Source organism: Triticum dicoccoides, chromosome 1B (assembly GCF_002162155.2).
Source record: "Triticum dicoccoides isolate Atlit2015 ecotype Zavitan chromosome 1B, WEW_v2.0, whole genome shotgun sequence".
NCBI classification, from domain to species: Eukaryota; Viridiplantae; Streptophyta; class Magnoliopsida; order Poales; family Poaceae; genus Triticum; species Triticum dicoccoides.
The window spans coordinates 301,901,923-301,920,579 of NC_041381.1; the positions used below are offsets into that span (position 1 = coordinate 301,901,923).

Here is an 18,657-nt window from a genome sequence, read left to right on the forward strand (position 1 = left end):
TGTTTTGACCGCACGGTGAGTTTATGGCAGACCATGACATGTGGGCTCGGTCTCTCAACCGATTGGCTGGGTGAGCCTTTTTCCGGTGCCCGGGCGGCCTCTCCTGCCGCGCCGCGTGCGTGCGTCCTGAGCGCTGCGCGCGATTTACGGTTCCCGCTCGTCCCTTTGCTTTGCTGGCCGGTGATGCTGTAGGTGGGCCTATCTTCTTCTTGGTCCAGTGTGTCAGTGAACTGGCTGTTGCATTTTTGTGTGCGCGCGGACTTAGGTTACCGATTTTTCTGGTCAACCGCTCTTGGCGGGAGATTCCTGGCACACTGCCCGCGTCGTGCGTCGTGGGGAGCAGTTGCGGAGGGGTCGGCCGGTGTGTGTGCACCCGGCTTCTGCAACCCTCTTTGGCCTGCCGCGATGACGGGTGGGCCGGCGCTGCTCGTGGTCCCGCTCTCGGCTGCACTGGATGGGCGTCTCGTCGGGGTCGCCGCGTGGTCGTTTGCATTCGCCTCTGGTGTTGGAGAGAGTTGTGCGGCCCCGGGAGTTCTGTCATCAATGAGATCCACCGTCTCCCGAGGTCCTTATCCACCCCATCTCACGAGGAAGCCGCGGGAGGAGGAGATCGACCGGGCATTCGCAGGTCGGAGAAGGAGGAGAGGCGTGGATGCCAGCCAGGGAGGCGGATCGGCTCGCCTCCGCCGCGCCGTGAGCGCCGCCGCAGCCTCTGCATCCACCTTGCTCCACATAGCAGCATGTGTGCGGAAGCACGGACAGGCGACCACGAGCAGATGGCGTCGGCAGCAACGGCAACACGCACGGTGCGCGAAGTCCGGTAAGATGGGCGCGGCCTGCCTGCAGGCATTTCAGGATGGAGTGCCCGACGGCTCGGAACACGCGCGCCCGGCGCACACGAGGTATGCCTCGGAGTACGCCGGCAGCAACATGCACCGCGAGATCCCGGAGAAGCCCAGCCAGTACAGAGCCCCTCCGTACTGGACGAACCCTGCGACTCCATCCTCGCCTCCACTCACAGGTAATCCCTTTCCCCTCTGTGCCCTCTCTTTCTTCTGAACCATCTCTCTTTTCAGACCCTCTCTCTGTTACACATTTGCATGAAAAAACAAAAGTAAAAGGGTAAACTTACTTTGGGTTCATAAGAGCAACAACAAAACGATTGTTAATGAAAGGTTTGGGTGCATGATAATTAGTTGGATAACTACTTTTCAGGTCTATGCTGATTTCCACAATAACACTGCCTCCAACTTTCTCATTTCCCCGGCTCTGCATACAAGGTACAAACTAGGTATGCAAATCTTGTTATCGCTTGTTCAGTCGCTTTCTGGTTTATGCCCTTTCACCTGCATATGCGAGGCAGTGTGTGGAATTTAGGTGCTGGTTTGAACAAATTACAATGATGTAGTGGTGAGGATCGGTACAGTCACCGGCATTATATTGTGGTCAGCTTGTTTGTCTGCTTGTTCATGCATTCTAATACATGATGTCCTGATGATTTGTGAAGTTCTGTGTATCACGTGACAAGCTGCACATAAGGTAGCATGGCAGCTTGTTTGTTGCTTTTAGGATGTACATGTACCCAGGTGGATCAAATACAGATACCGATCATATAATTTTCTTTACTCGTGTGTTTTTCATGTGTCTGCCAAGCGTTTCGACAAATTGATTATATCATTCAGATGTATTCAGGCCAGGTTTCTGTGATCCAAAAAAAATCATGTGGCACTGGCTTTCTTATTACATACAAAGCTAAATGTGGAGAAGTATATATGTTCATTATTTGGTAACTGAACTGAATTACCTTGGTATAAAACTCCCATTAGCTTTTGTCGGAGGTGCTGTAATGATTTGTCGGAAAGGCTTTTATATTTCCAAGTTGATCAACTACACAACTTTTGATCCTAAAGCCTTTCTTTAAAAGGGACTGGTCAATACAGCTCGATGTTGTGCTATGTTGCTATTGGGCTCTTTTTTGTTTTCTTAAAATGGTCGGATATCTCTCATGTTTTATTCATGGTCGATTGCTTATATCCAAAATAATTATGTTAATACACTGAAGTTAATTTCTATTCCCTCCGTCCCAAGTCTCAAGCTTAGTTTAAAGTTGAGACACTTATTTTAGGACAGCGGGAGTACATCATCAGTGAAGTTGGCTAAATAGTTTTTGCGCTACTTAGATATATATGTGCACTACGTTCTAACCCTCTAAATTGTTGTGCTATTGAGTTTAATCCGGAATATAATTATGTTAGTACACTCTGCAATATAATTATATTATATTCTGCTTTTGTCAGTTTTTTGGTCCATATTAGCTTGCTCGAGCTTGTTTTTGAAGGAAATATGCCCTAGAGGCAATAATAAAGTTATTATTTATTTCCTCATATCATGATAAATGTTTATTATTCATGCTAGAATTGTATTAACCGGAAACATAATACATGTGTGAATACATAGACAAAACATAGTGTCACTAGTATGCCTCTACTTGACTAGCTCGTTTATCAAAGATGGTTATGTTTCCTAGCCATGGACAAAAGAGTTGTCATTTGATTAACGGGATCACATCATTAGGAGAATGATGTGATTGACATGACCCATTCTGTTAGCCTAGCACTTGATCGTTTAGTATGCTGCTATTGCTTTCTTCATGACTTATACATGTTCCTGTAACTATGAGAATTATGCAACTCCCGTTTACCGGAGGAACACTTTGGGTACTACCAAACGTCACAACATAACTGGGTGATTATAAAGGAGTACTACAGGTGTCTCCGAAGGTACATATTGAGTTGGCGTATTTCGAGATTAGGTTTTGTCACTCCGATTGTCGGAGAGGTATCTCTGGGCCCTCTCGGTAATGCACATCACTATAAGCCTTGCAAGCAATGTGATCAATGAGTTGGTTACGGAATGATGCATTACGTAACGAGTAAAGAGACTTGCCGGTAACGAGATTGAACTAGGTATTGGATACCGACGATTGAATCTCGGGTAAGTAACATACCGATGACAAAGGGAACAACGTATGTCGTTATGCGGTTTGACCGATAAAGATCTTCGTAGAATATGTGGGAGCCAATATGGGCATCCAGGTCCCGCTATTGGTTATTGACCGGAAACATGTCTCAGTCATGTCTACATAGTTCTCGAATCCGTAGGGTCCGCACGCTTAACGTTTCGTTGACGATATAGTATTATATGAGTTATACATGTTGGTAACCGAATGATTGTTCGGAGTCCCGGATGAGATCATGGACATGACGAGGAACTCCGGAATGGTCCGGAGATAAAGTTTGATATATGGGATAATAGTGTTTGATCTCCGGAAGGGTTTTGGAATTCACCGGAAGGGGTTCCGGATGTTTCCCGAAATGTTTGGGTACGAGAACACGTTATTTGGGCCAAAAGGGAAAGCCCACAAGGTTTTTGGAAAGCGCAAAAGGAAGTTTTGCGGAGTCCAGGGGCCAGACGCCAGGGTCCCTGGCGTCTGGGTCCAGACGCCGGGAACCCTGGCGTCTGGCCCTGGAGTCCGAGAAGGACTTTTGACTTTTGGGTGAAACCGACTTTGTGGAGGCTTTTACTCCAAGTTTCGACCCCAAGGCTCAACATATAAATAGAGGGGCATGGCTAGCACCAAAGACACATCAAGAAACACCAAGCCGTGTGCCGGCAACCCCGTCCCCTCTAGTTTATCCTCCGTCATAGTTTCCGTAGCGCTTAGGCGAAGCCCTGCGGAGATTGTTCTTCACCAACACCGTCACCACGCCGTCGTGCTGCCGGAACTCATCTACTACTTCGCCCGTCTTGCTGGATCGAGCAGGCGAGGACGTCATCGAGCTGAACGTGTGCAGAACTTGGAGGTGCCGTGCGTTCGGTACTTGGATCGGTCGGATCGTGAAGACGTACGACTACATCAACCGCGTTGATAAACACTTCCGCTTAGCGATCTTCAAGGGTATGAAGATACACTCCCCCTCTCGTTGCTATACCATCACCATGATCTTGCGTGTGCGTAGGAATTTTTTTGAAATTACTATGTTCCCCAACAGTGGCATCCGAGCCTAGGTTTTATCCGTTGATGTTATATGCACGAGTAGAAGACAAGTGAGTTGTGGACGATATAAGTCATACTGCTTACCAGCATGTCATACTTTGGTTCAGCGGTATTGTTGGATGAAGCGGCCCGGACCGACATTACGCGTACGCTTACGCGAGACTGGTTTTACCGCCGTGCTTTGCACACAGGTGACTAGCGGGTGTCTGTTTCTCCAACTTTAGTTGAATCGAGTGTGGCTACGCCCGGTCCTTGCGAAGGTTAAAACAGCACTAACTTGACGAACTATCGTTGTGGTTTTGATGCATAGGTAAGAACGGTTCTTGCTCAGCCCGTAGCAGCCACGTAAAACTTGCAACAACAAAGTAGAGGACGTCTAACTTGTTTTTGCAGGGCATGTTGTGATGTGATATGATCAAGACGTGATGAGATATAAGTTGTTGTATGAGATGATCATGTTTTGTTGAAGTTATCGGCAACTGGCAGAAGCCCTATGGTTGTCTCTTTGTTGCATAAGATGCAAGTGCCAAATAATTGCTCTACTTTATCGCTATGCGATAGCAATAGTTGCAAGAGCAATAGTTGGTGAGACGACCATGTGACGACACATTGATATAGATCAAGATGATGAAGATCATGGTGTCGTGCCGGTGACGATAGAGATCATGACAGTACTTTGGAGATGGAGATCAAAGGCGCAAGATGATCATGGCCATATCATGTTACATATTTTGATTGCATATGATGTTTATCTATTATACATCTTATTCTGTTTTGTTTGACGGTAGCATTTTAAGATGATCTCTCACTAATTATCAAGAAGTGTTCTCCCTGAGTATGCACCGTTGCGAAAGTTCTTCATGCTAAGACACCACGTGATGATCGGGTGTGATAGGCTCTACGTTCAAATACAACGGGTGCAAAACAGTTGCACATGCGGAGTACTCAGGTTAAACTTGACGAGCCTAGCATATACAGATATGGCCTCGGAACACGGAGACCGAAAGGTCGAGCGTGAATCATATAGTAGATATGATCAACATAGTGATGTTCACCATTGAAACTACTCCATCTCACGTGATGATCGAACATGGTTTAGTTGATTTGGATCACGTGATCACTTAGATGACTAGAGAGATGTCTGTCTAAGTGGGAGTTCTTAAGTAATATGATTAATTGAACTTAAATTTATCATGAACTTAGTCCTGGTAGTATTTTGCAAATTATGTTGTAGATCAATAGCTTGCGTTGTTGCTTTCATATGTTTATTTTGATGTGTTCCTAGAGAAAATTGTGTTGAAAGATGTTAGTAGCAATGATGCGGATTGGATCCGTGATCTGAGGTTTATCCTCATTGCTGCACAGAAGAATTATGTCCTTAATGCACCGCTAGGTGACAGACCTATTGCAGGAGTAGATGCAGACGTTATGAACGTTTGGCTAGCTCAATATGATGACTACTTGATAGTTTAGTGCACCATGCTTAACGGTTTAGAATCGGGACTTCAATGACGTTTTGAACGTCATGGACCATATGAGATGTTCCAGGGTTGAAGTTAAAATTTCAAGTAAATACCCGAATTGAGAGATATGAAGTCTCCAACAAGTTCTATAGCTAAAAGATGAAGGAGAATCGCTCAACTAGTGAGCATGTGCTCAGATTGTCTGGGTACTTCAATCGCTTGAATCAAGTGGGAGTTAATCTTCCAGATAAGATAGTGATTGACAGAATTCTCTAGTCACCATCACTAAGTTACTAGAACTTCGTGATGAACTATAGTATGCAAGGGATGACGAAAACGATTCCCGAGCTCTTCGTGATATTGAAATCGACGAAGGTAGAAATCAAGAAAGAGCATCAAGTGTTAATGATTGACAAGACCACTAGTTTCAAGAAAAGGGCAAAGGGAAAGAAAGGGAACTTCAAGTGGAAAAGACAAGCAAGTTGTCACTCCTGCGAAGAAGCCCAAAGCTGGACCATAGCCTGAAACTGAGTGCTTACACTGCAAAGGAAATGGTCACGGGAAGCGGAAATGCCCTGAACATTTGGTGGATAAGAAGGATGGCAAAGTGAACAAAGGTATATTTGATATACAGGTTCTTGATATGTGCCTTACTAGTGTTTATAGTAGCCCCTGAGTATTTGATACTTGTTTGGTTGCTAAGATTAGTAACTTGAAACAGGAGTTACAGAATAAATAGAGACTAGTTGAAGGGAAAGTGACGATGAGTGTTGAAAGTAGTTCCAAGATTGATATGATCATCATCACACACTCCCTAAACTTTCGGGATAAGTGTTAAACCTAAATAAATGTTATTTAGCGTTTGCTTTGAGCATGAATATGATTTGATCATGTTTATTGCAATACGGTTATTCATTTAAAGTCAGAGAATAATTGTTGTTCTGTTTACATGAATAAAACCTTCAATGGTCATACACCCAATGAAAATAGTTCATTGGATCTCGATCGTAGTGATACACATATTCATAATATTGATGCCAAAAGATGCAAAGTTAATAATGATAGTGCAACTTATTTGTGGCACTGCCGTTTGGGTCATATCGGTGTAAAACGCATGAAGAAACTCCATAAAGATGGATTTTCGGAATCACTTGGTTATGAATCATTTTATGCTTGCGAACCGTGCCTTTTGGGCAAGATGACTAAAACTCCGTTCTTCGGAACAATGGAATGAGCTACTGACTTGTTGGAAATAATACATACTGATGTATGCAGACCAATGAGTATGAAGGCTCATGGCAAGTATCGTTATTTTCTGACCTTCACAAGATGATTTGAGCAGATGTGGGTATATCTACTTGATGAAACATAAGTCTGAAATAGTTGAAAGGTTCAAAGAATTTCAGAGTGAAGTAGAAAAATCATCGTAACAAGAAAATAAAGTTTCTGCGATTTGATCGCGGAGACGAATATTTGAGTTACGAGTTTGGTCTTCAATTAAAACAATGTGGAATAGTTTCACAGCTCACGCCACCTGGAACACCACAAAGTTATGGTGCGTCCTAACGTCGTAACTGCACTTTATTGGATATGGTGCGATCTATGATGTCACTTATTGATTTACCATTGTCGTTTTGGGGTTATGCATTAGAGACAGCTGCATTCACGTTAAAAGGGCACCATCTAAATCCGTTGAGACGACACCATATGAACTGTGGTTTAGCAAGAAACCCAAGTTGTCGTTTCTTAAAGTTTGGGGCTGCGATGCTTATGTGAAAAAGTTTCATCCTGATAAGCTCAAACCCAAATCGGAGAAATGCGTCTTCATAGAATACCCAAAGGAAACTATTGGGTACACCTTCTATCACAGATCCAAAGGCAAATTATTCGTTGCTAAGATGGATCCTTTCTAGAGAAGAAGTTTCTCTCGAAAGAAGTGAGTGGGAGGAAAGTAGAACTTGATGAGGTAATTGTACCTTCTCCCTTATTGGAAAGTAGTTCATCACAGAAATCAGTTCCAGTGATTCCTACACCAATTAGTGAGGAAGTTAATGATGATGATCATGAAACTTCAGATCAAGTTGCTACCAAACCTCATAGGTCTTCCAGAGTAAGATCCGCACTAGAGTGGTATGGTAATCCTGTTCTGAAAGTCATGTTACTAGACCATGATAAACCTACGAACTATGAGGAAGCGATGATGAGCCCAGATTCCGCAAAATGGCTGGAGGCCATGAAATCTGAGATAGGATCCATGTATGAGAACAAAGTGTGGACTTTGGTGGAGTTGCCCGATGATCGGCAAGCCATATTGTATAAATGGATCTTCAAGAGGAAGACAGATGCTGATAGTAGTGTTACTATCTACAAAGCTCGACTTGTCACAAAAGAGTTTTCGACAAGTTTTCGACAAGGTGTTGACTACAATGAGATTTTCTCAACTGTAGCGATGCTTAAGTCTGTCCGAATCATGTTAGCAATTGCCACATTTTATGAAATCTGGCAAATGGATGTCAAAACTGCATTCCTTAATGGTTTTCTTAACAAAGAGTTGTATATGATGCAACCAGAAGGTTTTGTCAATCCTAAAGGTGCTAACAAAATGTGCAAGCTCCAGCGATCCATTTATGGACTGGTGCAAGCATCTCAGAGTTGGAATATACGCTTTGATAAGTTGATCAAAGCATATAGTATTATACAGACTTGCGGTCAAGCCTATATTTACAAGAAAGTGAGTGGGAGCTCTGTAGCATTTCTGATACTATATGTAGATGACATATTGTTGATCAGAAATGATATAGATTTTCTGGATAGCATAAAGGGATACTTGAATAAAAGTTTTTCAATGAAAGACCTCGGTGAAGCTGCTTACACATTGAGCATCAAGATCTATATAGATAGATCAAGACGCTTGATAAGATTTTTCCAATGAGTACATACCTTGATAAGTTTTGAAATAGTTCAAAATAGAACAGTCAAAGAAGGAGTTCTTGCCTGTGATGCAAAGGTGTGAAGTTGAGTAAGACTCAAGACCCGACCATGGCAGAAAATAGAAAGAGAATGAAAAGTCATTCCCTATGCCTCAGTCATAGGTTCTATAAAGTATGCTATGATGTGAACCAGACCTATTGTATACCTTGCTCTAAGTTTGACAAAGGAAATACAATTTTGATCTAAGAGTAGATCACTGGACAGCGGTCAAGAATATCCTTAGTGAGGACTAAGGAGATGTTTCTCGATTATGGAGGTGATAAAAGAGCCCGTCGTAAAAAGTTACAACGATGCAAGCTTTTACACCAATCCAGATGACTCTAAGTCTCAATCTGGATACATATTGAAAGTGGGAGCAATTAGCTAGAGTAGCTCCGTGCAGAGCATTGTGAACATAGAATATTTGCGAAATACATACGGCTCTGAATATGACAGACCCGTTGACTAAACTTCTCTCACAAGCAAAACATGATCATACCTTAGTACTCTTTGGGTGTTAATCACATAGCGATGTGAACAAACCCTTTGGGTGTTGATCACATGATGATGTGAACTATGGGTATTAATCACATACAGATGTGAATATTGGTGTTAAATCACATGGCGATGTGAACTAGATTATTGACTCTAGTGCAAGTGGGAGACTGAAGGAAATATGCCCTAGAGGCAATAATAAAGTTATTATTTATTTCCTCATATCATGATAAATGTTTATTATTCATGCTAGAATTGTATTAACCGGAAACATAATACATGTGTGAATACATAGACAAAACATAGTGTCACTAGTATGCCTCTACTTGACTAGCTCGTTTATCAAAGATGGTTATGATTCCTAGCCATGGACAAAAGAGTTGTCATTTGATTAACGGGATCACATCATTAGGAGAATGATGTGATTGACATGACCCATTCCGTTAGCCTAGCACTTGATCGTTTAGTATGCTGCTATTGCTTTCTTCATGACTTATACATGTTCCTGTAACTATGAGAATTATGCAACTCCCGTTTACCGGAGGAACACTTTGGGTACTACCAAACATCACAACGTAACCGAGTGATTATAAAGGAGTACTACAAGTGTCTTCGAAGGTACATGTTGAGTTGGCGTATTTCGAGATTAGGTTTTGTCACTCCGATTGTCGGAGAGGTATCTCTGGGCCCTCTCGGTAATGCACATCACTATAAGCCTTGCAAGCAATGTGACCAATGAGTTGGTTACGGAATTATGCATTACGTAACGAGTAAAGAGACTTGCCGGTAACGAGATTGAACTAGGTACTGGATACCGACGATCGAATCTCGGGTAAGTAACATACCGATGACAAAGGGAACAACGTATGTTGTTATGCGGTTTGACCGATAAAGATCTTCGTAGAATATGTGGGAGCCAATATGGGCATCCAGGTCCCGCTATTGGTTATTGACCGGAAACGTGTCTCGGTCATGTTTACATAGTTCTCGAACCCGTAGGGTCCGCACGCTTAACGTTTCGTTGACGATATAGTATTATATGAGTTATACATGTTGGTAACCGAATGATTATTCGGAGTCCCGGATGAGATCATGGACATGACGAGGAACTCCGGAATGGTCCGGAGATAAAGTTTGATATATGGGATAACAGTGTTTGATCTCCGGAAGGGTTCCGGAATTCACCGGAAGGGGTTCCGGATGTTTCCCGAAATGTTTGGGTACGAGGACACGTTATTTGGGCCAAAAGGGAAAGCCCACAAGGTTTTTGGAAAGCGCAAAAGGAAGTTTTGCGGAGTCCAGGGGCCAGACGCCAGGGTCCCTGGCGTCTGGGTCCAGATGCCGGGAACTCTGGCGTCTGGCCCTGGAGTCCTGGAAGGACTCTTGCCTTTCGGGTGAAACCGACTTTGTGGAGGCTTTTACTCCAAGTTTCGACCCCAAGGCTCAACATATAAATAGAGGGGCAGGGCTAGCACCAAAGACACATCAAAAAACACCAAGCCGTGTGCCGGCAACCCCGTCCCCTCTAGTTTATCCTCCGTCATAGTTTCCGTAGCGCTTAGGCGAAGCCCTGCGGAGATTGTTCTTCACCAACACCGTCACCACGCCGACGTGCTGCCGGAACTCTTCTACTACTTCGCCCGTCTTGCTGGATCAAGAAGGCGAGGACGTCATCGAGCTGAACGTGTGCAGAACTCGGAGGTGCCGTGCGTTCGGTACTTGGATCGATCGGATCGTGAAGACGTACGACTACATCAACCGCGTTGATAAACGCTTCCGCTTAGCGATCTTCAAGGGTATGAAGATACACTCCCCCTCTCGTTGCTATACCATCACCATGATCTTGCGTGTGCGTATGAATTTTTTTGAAATTACTATGTTCCCCAACAGTTTTTACATCTGGTCATATTTACACCTCTCCACCGACTGGCACCTATCATGGAGGAGGGAGATGGCTTTGCCAGGCCGTCAACACCAATCAGCAACTTCCGGCAGGCGCCGTCCCGTTCTTCCTCCCCTTACTCTGATGCCTTCATAGCCAAAATCATTAGCAGCAACAAGAAGGTTAAGCACCAATTATGGTTAAAAGCTTTGTCTCTTTTGTGTACTATCCATGATGATCTGATTTTGCTGGCCAGGTTAGAAATTCAGGTAATACGACTATTGCGATGCATCTTCCTACGTGTGTGTATTTATTTGCATTATTAATATTTTTCTCCAAATAATTTGTTGGTCATAAATTATTTTGCATTATTGATGATTAATTTGCAATTGAAATGACAACAAGTCTGGGTTTTATAAGTGTAATGGGTTCAAGTGTGACCTTCCAGTCAAGAAATGTCCTCAGCAAGAAGCTTATGTGAAGATCCCTTTTCTACTTTGAATGAATTTATCGTGTATATCTCTTATTTAGTTTAGTTAATCATTCAGAGATGGTGGAATATTTTTGTCATTCACAGGTTAAATGAGCATTGCGTAAAAGTCTGTCTAAGTTCTCTTTCTTATTCTTCTATAAACTGGAAGTCATATATAGATTTCTCGCTCATAGTTTATCAATCATGATCTCACCTCCTTTCTATATGCAGACAGTGTGGTACTCACTGGGGATGTGTGCAGTGATGGAGGGCTGTGTCCCAATGGGTGACATGCATGGTGATGTTCACCACTGATATGGAGAGAACAGAGAAAAAGATAACTTTCCTTGAACTATGAAATGTGGTCACGAAATTAGAAATCATTGTGGTGATATAACTCTTTCAAATGACCGAATGAAATCGCATTGCACTAATTAAAGAATCGCCTGCTATATTTGTCATTTCATTCTATAATTTATGTTTACAATGAAAACGAACCTGCTAAATGCTCTGGGAGAAAGGCTGGGACGAAATCCACTGCAGAGCCTCATGTGCTTCAAGTTTCCATATGAATAAGAACTACATACTCTTTTTCTATGGTACGAACGCATTTCCAGACCTATCAAGGCCAAGCTGCTAGCTAATTTTAATTTCTTTTTATGCAGATGAATCAATAAGTGTTCTCTGAAAGGCTAAAGGTGAATATCAAGGGCACCGCTCTTTGATGATGTGCACCCATGGTTTGCTCACAACGATGCAACGACAAGATGTTCTCGATGGGTATGTTGCAGGAATCTCTTGTAGAGTTCAAAACCAGCCTTATTAGTACCAATCATTTATGATGTGGTCGTTCTTGTCTTTCAGTCGAACAAAAGAAGTGGAACAAATGGGTTTAACTTGTATGCATACTCCTGTTGCGATAAGCATTTGGTTTCCATCTGCAAGACAAGTTTCTGCTTGTGTAACAACAATACTGTCTGGGTCGTCCAGTTTCTAGCTATCATCTGTTCCAGGACCATCCTGACCATTGGGTTCCTCGTGTTCTCCTTGGTGGTTCTGTACATTGTCTCAAGACGTATTGGCATGTTGATACTGCAAAGGACGCTGGCTGATGCTATGAGATCAGGCTCAGTATCAGCTGAAGACATCTTGGAGAAAGTGCAGGACGGACGTGCTCAAACAAATGCTCCTCCCATCTATGATGAACCGTGATTTTACTTTCATCCATTGTTTATACATGAGCTAACATCCAGAAGCAATCTTACCTCTTAGAGTTCTTATTTCTTACTACATGTTGTCTAAAGTAACATTTGCCCAAAAAGGCTATTACTGGTGCGTTAACCTACTGCTGGAATTGAGCTGAAATCAAAGTATGCTTTACATTGCATCCATCAAGCCTAAAAGGTCTATAGTCAAACTACATTCACTTGGATGAAGTGTACACCATCGATCCTAAGAGTATTATGGGTGTGTTAGCAGGTTTTATAAGTTTGAAAATGCCCACCAGGGTCCTGTATGTGAGTAAGTCATTTATCGTGGGTTCTCACCTATTCTTTTTTTTAAATAGCTAGCCTTCATTAATCTAATTTTCTTAACATGTAAGTATGTCGTCTCATCAAATAACATGGATGGAAAAAGGTCCACCTCAACATACAGCCATGCAGAAAAAATTACAGCTCAACATGCAAACATGCATAAGAATTTCAATCTATTATGTAATTCATATTCAATAATTATTTTAAAATTATACAATAATCATATGTATTTAAACATATGTATTTACTACTTTTAGTCATTGTACTCTGTGGTTTTGGCCCTTTTCTTCTTGTATAAAGTTACATGCAACTCTCTTGTATGGTTAAAAATACTAATTTAAACGTTTTGTTTCTTTGCCAGTTTTGATTTTCTCTTACCGTTATTGAATCAAATTAATTGTATTTTTGCTGAGTTGATGGCCGCTTGTTTTTTCTGTGAGCTCATTGTCGTGGTACTAAGACTGACAGTAGAATGGGGGGTAGGTATGAAGAGGCAAGATCTTAGCTATGGAGTAGTTGTATACGCGAGGGATTTACGAGTTCAGGCCCTTCTCGGAGGAAGTAATAGCCCTACGTCTCGGAGCCCAGAGGCGGTCGACTGGATTATAAGCGTATGAGTTACAGGGGTGCGAACCCCTCTGCCATTGGAGGGGGGTGGCTTATATAGTGTCTGCCAGGACCCCAGCCAGCCTACGCAGCGGAGGGTTTAAAGTACATTAAGGCCAGGCGTTACCTGTAACGCCTTACATAAAGTGTCATCATGGCCATAAAGACTACTTAATTACAGACCGTTTGGATACAGAGTGGCTCTTGATCTCCTAGTGGTCGAGTGAGTCTTCCTGGTTGAGTGTCTTCGAGTCCGTCGAGTGGAATCCCTCTTGGTCGACTGGAAGGCAGCTTCCTATAAATATGTCCTTGGGGAGGGTACCTTGGACAGGTCCATGACCCTACCCTAGGTACATGACTTCGTCATTAGCCCCCGAATGGATCGAGGTTTGAGTGAGGAAGGAGTTGATAATTTTTCCGACCTGTTTTCCATGTTCTGAGTATGTCACATTCTGGATCAATGACTGTTTTTAGCGATGGCATCAACTTTTCTTTCAGTCGCCTTGATCCATTATTTTCCTCTGTCGAGTGAACTTTTGAACTTGGAGGATTTCCGAGCGACGGATCGTAGGAAATCTACCGTCTGACAAGTTGCTCTGCTATTGACGGATTTAGCGGGATCCGAATTTTGGGAAGCGCGCGAAGCGGAGAAGACCGCGGTACTCAGATGGGATAATGCAGAGACGCCTCGATTTCCGCGCCACCTTTTTTGCCACGTATCGCGCGCGCGACTGTTTCGGGATTTGACAGGATCGTCCGGGCCTACCGGTTAGTCACTCGGAAGTGACCTTATATAAAGCGTCAGACGGGTTTTTTTTGAACAGTGCATCTCCATTCTCCTCTCCCCCTTCCTCAACCTCGCCCGCTGCGCCCGCTTTGATCTCCACCCAACTGTTCCTCGTGCGCCTTGCCGGCGATGATGGTGAAGGAGAAGACGGCGGCCTTGGAGCGGACGAAGTAGGCGACGGCGATGGCGAAAGCGAAGGGAAGAGCGACCAGTCGGGGTGGATCTTCGTCGCGGTCCCGCCTGCCGCAAGGCTGGGTCCAAGGAGACTGGATCCGCTCGACCATCACCCAGAGGGATCTCGACGATCTGGCCAATGAAGGACTGATCTCCCGTGGGTCAGCAAGACTTCCGGGGACGGAGTGGCAACCGCAGCCACAAGAGGGTGAGTGTGTCCTCTTAGCCACTCACGTAGATCGCGGATTTTCTTTGCTGTCGAATCTTTTCTTCCGAGGGTTTCTGAACTTCTTTGGGGCACAACTCCACCACTTCACTCCCAATTCCATTGCTTATCTCGCCGCTTTCGTGTCTCTGTGCGAAAACTTCCTGGGTTGTCGGCCGCACTGGGGTCTCTTTAAGCACATATTCACTTGTCGCTCTCAGACGGTGAAAAAGGCGAGTCCGAATGACGAGAGGACCAAGGTAATCCAGATGTGTGGGGGTCTTGGGGTCCAAATGAGGAGTAAGAGTGCTTTTACAGCCATGACCCTTCCCGAGTCGGTTAGAGGGTGGCAGTCGACCTGGTTCTACTGCCAAGATGAGTCGACGCCGGGGCAGTCGACTGGTCTCCCTCCATTCTCCATGGACCGAGTGAACAAGCCATCTTCCCTGAAGGTACTTCCGGAGGAAAAAGCTCAGGTAAAAATGTTGATGGAGCGTGTAGTTCAACTCATCCGCGACGGGGTCACTGGCATGGATCTTTTGGAGGTTTTTCTTCGACGGCGCATTCAGCCACTCCAGTACCAAGGTCACCCGATGTGGCTGTACTCTGGTACAGAGGACACCACTCGGGTCCACCGAGAGGAGGTTGATGACGCCACACTGGAGAGGTGGATGACCGCCATCACATGGAACAAGGACAACCCTCGTGGGGCTAGGAGGATCCCACCGCTCGACCAGTCTTACTATTCAGACATGGTATGACCACCTATCCTCGGTTGTGATCCTGTTTCATTCATTCTATTTCACTGCAAATCGGTCGATTGACTCTTGTCTTGTTTTGTTGTCTTCCAGGCTACCACTAAGTTGTATTCGATGCCCAACGGGGCGCAGGCACCGACTGAGGAGGAGGAAGGGAGTGGAGGTGAAAGTCAAGAAGAGTGGGAATCGGATGGCGATGAGGGTGATGAAGATGCTGGCTCCGACGAGGAAGAGGAGGAGGAAGAGGAGGAGGAAGTCGCGCCTCCTAGTTCCGAGAGGAGATCCAAACTTGTCCATGATCCTGCAGTCGAGCATGGCAAAGGAGTCGCGCCTGTTGTTCAGTCGACCAAGCGTCCTCGGACGACCTCTCCGGTGCCGACTGAAAAAGCGCCGAAGCAATCTCGAGTGGCGCCGTCAAAGCCGACGAAGGCCTTGCCGAAGATGAAGATGGTGATTCCCACTATTTTTGGGTAATGAGATAACTTGGGTCTCTTTGTTTCTCATGGATTTACTCTTGGTCGATTCGTTAGCTGATTGACTGAATTCTGAAACTGTAGTGTTGCTACTTCTGATATCTCGACCAGACCTGAAGACCATGAAATGGAAGATGCTGTCACTTCAAAACCTGGTACGACTTTTGTAGTTCCGTCTTCAGTCGGTTGGATCTTTGTCTTTAACTTTGACTCTTTTCTGCAGCTCCACCTAACATTGTTATTGACCTTCCTGACGACGATGACGAGGAACCACTGAGGCAGAGGAGGAATAGGAAAGCGTCTGCTGGCAAGGCGACTCAGGACGCGTCAGCACCTGAGACGTTGGTTGTGGAGGGGGACAGCGTCACTCAGCCTACCGTATCCTTTGCGGTGCCGCTGACAAGTGCTCGCCCTTCGTCGTCGAGTGCTGCTCAGCCTTCACTTTTCTCGACCCACCACGTCCCAGAAGACCAAGCAAGCGCTACTAAAGAAGCAATACGCCAGGCAGGGGTCTTGATGGAGCAAGTGAAGGCGATCCGAGACGCTAGTCAGGCGGCTTATGACGCCAGTTCAGCTCTTCAGAGCAATGTTCATGTTAGTCGATCACCGCCTGTTCTGTTAGGATATGATACCTGAAAATCTTTCTTTCTGAAAATCTTAGTGTCTGTCGTACACCCACTAGGTGCGCCGATTGAAATTCTGGATTGGTGGGGGCACGCTGAGTGCACCCACTAGGTGTAGTCCCCAAGGCTATGGTGGACTGCTGGCAGTCGACCATAGTCTTTATGTCTTAAGCTTTTTCTTTATTCGATCAGGTCGAATGGAATCACAGACCGGTGGGGGCACGCTGAGTGCACCCACTGGGTGTAGTCCCCGAGACTGTGGTCAACTGCTGGTAGTCGACTAGAGTCTGAAGAACACCTAACACCCCCCCTCTCTCTCTCTCTCTTTTTTGTGGCTATCTGCTGGTGATTAGCCTTTCTGTCTTTTTTGGTCGAATGATCGACTATAACTGATAGAACTAGTGGGGGCACGCTGAGTGCACCCACTGGGTGTAGTCCCCGAGACTACGGTCGAATGTTTATATTCGGTTGTAGTCTTAGAAATGCTACGATTTTTCCTTAGTCACTCGGAAGTGACCTATCTTTGACATCTGTCGATTGGTTCTTCGCAGAAATCTTGCGAGGTTACAGCTCGTTATACTGAGTTGGAGAACAAGCATATCCAGCTCGAACTTGATCTGAAACTTGTGCAGGAGAACTTCACGAAGGCAAAGGAGGAAGCAAAAGGTATGTTTGGTGAGAACCTTGACGACTGCCTTTGTTTCCTGTTCTTTCCTGAGTCTGATCTCACTGTGATTTTGCAGATAAACTGAGGGATTATCTGAAGAAGAAGGATCTTGACCTCGCTAAAGCGCATAAAGCAACTTCAGAGAAAACCAAGCTCGTAGAAGAAAAGCTGGCTTCAATCACCAAGCTTGAAGAGGAAAATACCAATCTGAAAGTTGCTCTTGATGCGGCCAACAAGGAGGTTAGTCGACTGAAGAATGACAAGATTGCTTTGAGTGACAAGGCCAGTGAGTTGGCGGGAAAGAATAATGATCTGGAGGTTTATTTGGGAGGACTCGCTAAGAAGCTATTCCTCATGCTCGAAGGTAATCCTTTGTACCAGACAGCCCTTTTTATTATGATCTTGCCATCAAACTGCTGTCTTAACTTTGGGGTTGTGTCCGCAGAGTTCTGCCAGAATTTTGAAGAGGAGACTGGTCGACTGGAGACGAGCCTAGATCCCATCAACTCCCCTGTGAAGGATGAAGCCGCCATGAATGTGCTCCGACTTGAGTCTCGCGTTGCTGCTGTTGTCGATTATCTCGCAAGGCTGAAGGTCGCAACTTCCCGCATTGACACAACACTCTGGCCAGGAGAAACACTTCAGAATGACCTCGAGTCTCTGATGACTCGACTGAACGATGTTCCAAGTCGAGTGCAAGAATGGAAGAAGTCTTCTGCCAGGTGTGGTGCGGACGTTGCTCTATCTCTGGCCCGTGTTCACTGCAAGGAAGCACGAGAGGACAAGCTGGCAGCTCTCAAGGTGGCCAATACCAAGAAGCATGATTTCCGATCCTTCATGGAGACCTTCATTGCCGCTGCCACTTGGATCGCAGATGGAATCGACCTGGACGAATTCGTTGTGCCTTCCAGCCCTCCGCGGGAGGGGTAAAAAACTTCTATGCTTGATACTTTAAATTTGCCTCGGTATGCCGAGTGGTTTTTGTAACCGATAAACTTTAACAGGCTTAGTGCCTGAGCACTTATGGTTCCATAAGACGTTATCTGAACTTCGATTCAACGTTGAATATATTTGCATCTGGTTTGAGGTGTCTTTTGCAGGCTAGGATGAAGCACTTATTGCAATCGACTTGTTCCTCAATACCCTTAGGTGAGCACTGAGCTGCAGCTAAGCCCCCGAGTGGGAGGTCTGCTCTCCACTCGGTAGGATTTTCAAAAAGTTAGGCGAGCATTGGGCTGCATCTAAGCCCCCGAGTGGGAGGTCTGCTCTCCACTCGGTAGGATTTTCAAAAACTTAGGCGAGCACTGGGCTGCAGCTAAGCCCCCGAGTGGGAGGTCTGCTCTCCACTCAGTAGGATTTTCAAAAACTTAGGCGAGCACTGGGCTCCAGCTAAGCCCCCGAGTGGGAGGTCTGCTCTCCACTCGGTAGGAGTTTCAAAACCTTAGGCGAGCACTGGGCTGCAGCTAAGCCCCCGAGTGGGAGGTCTGCTC

General features: G+C 45.0%; 1 protein-coding gene across 1 annotated transcript; it reads left to right on the plus strand.

Annotated features, from left to right (window-relative positions):
- Nucleotides 1-444: 444 nt before the first annotated feature.
- LOC119304315 lies at nucleotides 445-2,161 on the plus strand. The gene is made up of 2 exons (XM_037581495.1): nucleotides 445-1,021; nucleotides 1,216-2,161. Exons 1-2 carry the CDS (start codon nucleotides 544-546, stop codon nucleotides 1,224-1,226), a joined length of 489 nt encoding a protein of 162 aa, XP_037437392.1. The 5' UTR covers nucleotides 445-543; the 3' UTR covers nucleotides 1,227-2,161.
- Nucleotides 2,162-18,657: the final 16,496 nt, after the last annotated feature.

What these genes read in the sequence shown, in the direction of transcription:
- LOC119304315 (XM_037581495.1), top strand. Translation starts at nt 544, where the DNA reads ATGAGATCCACCGTCTCCCGAGGTCCTTATCCACCCCATCTCACGAGG.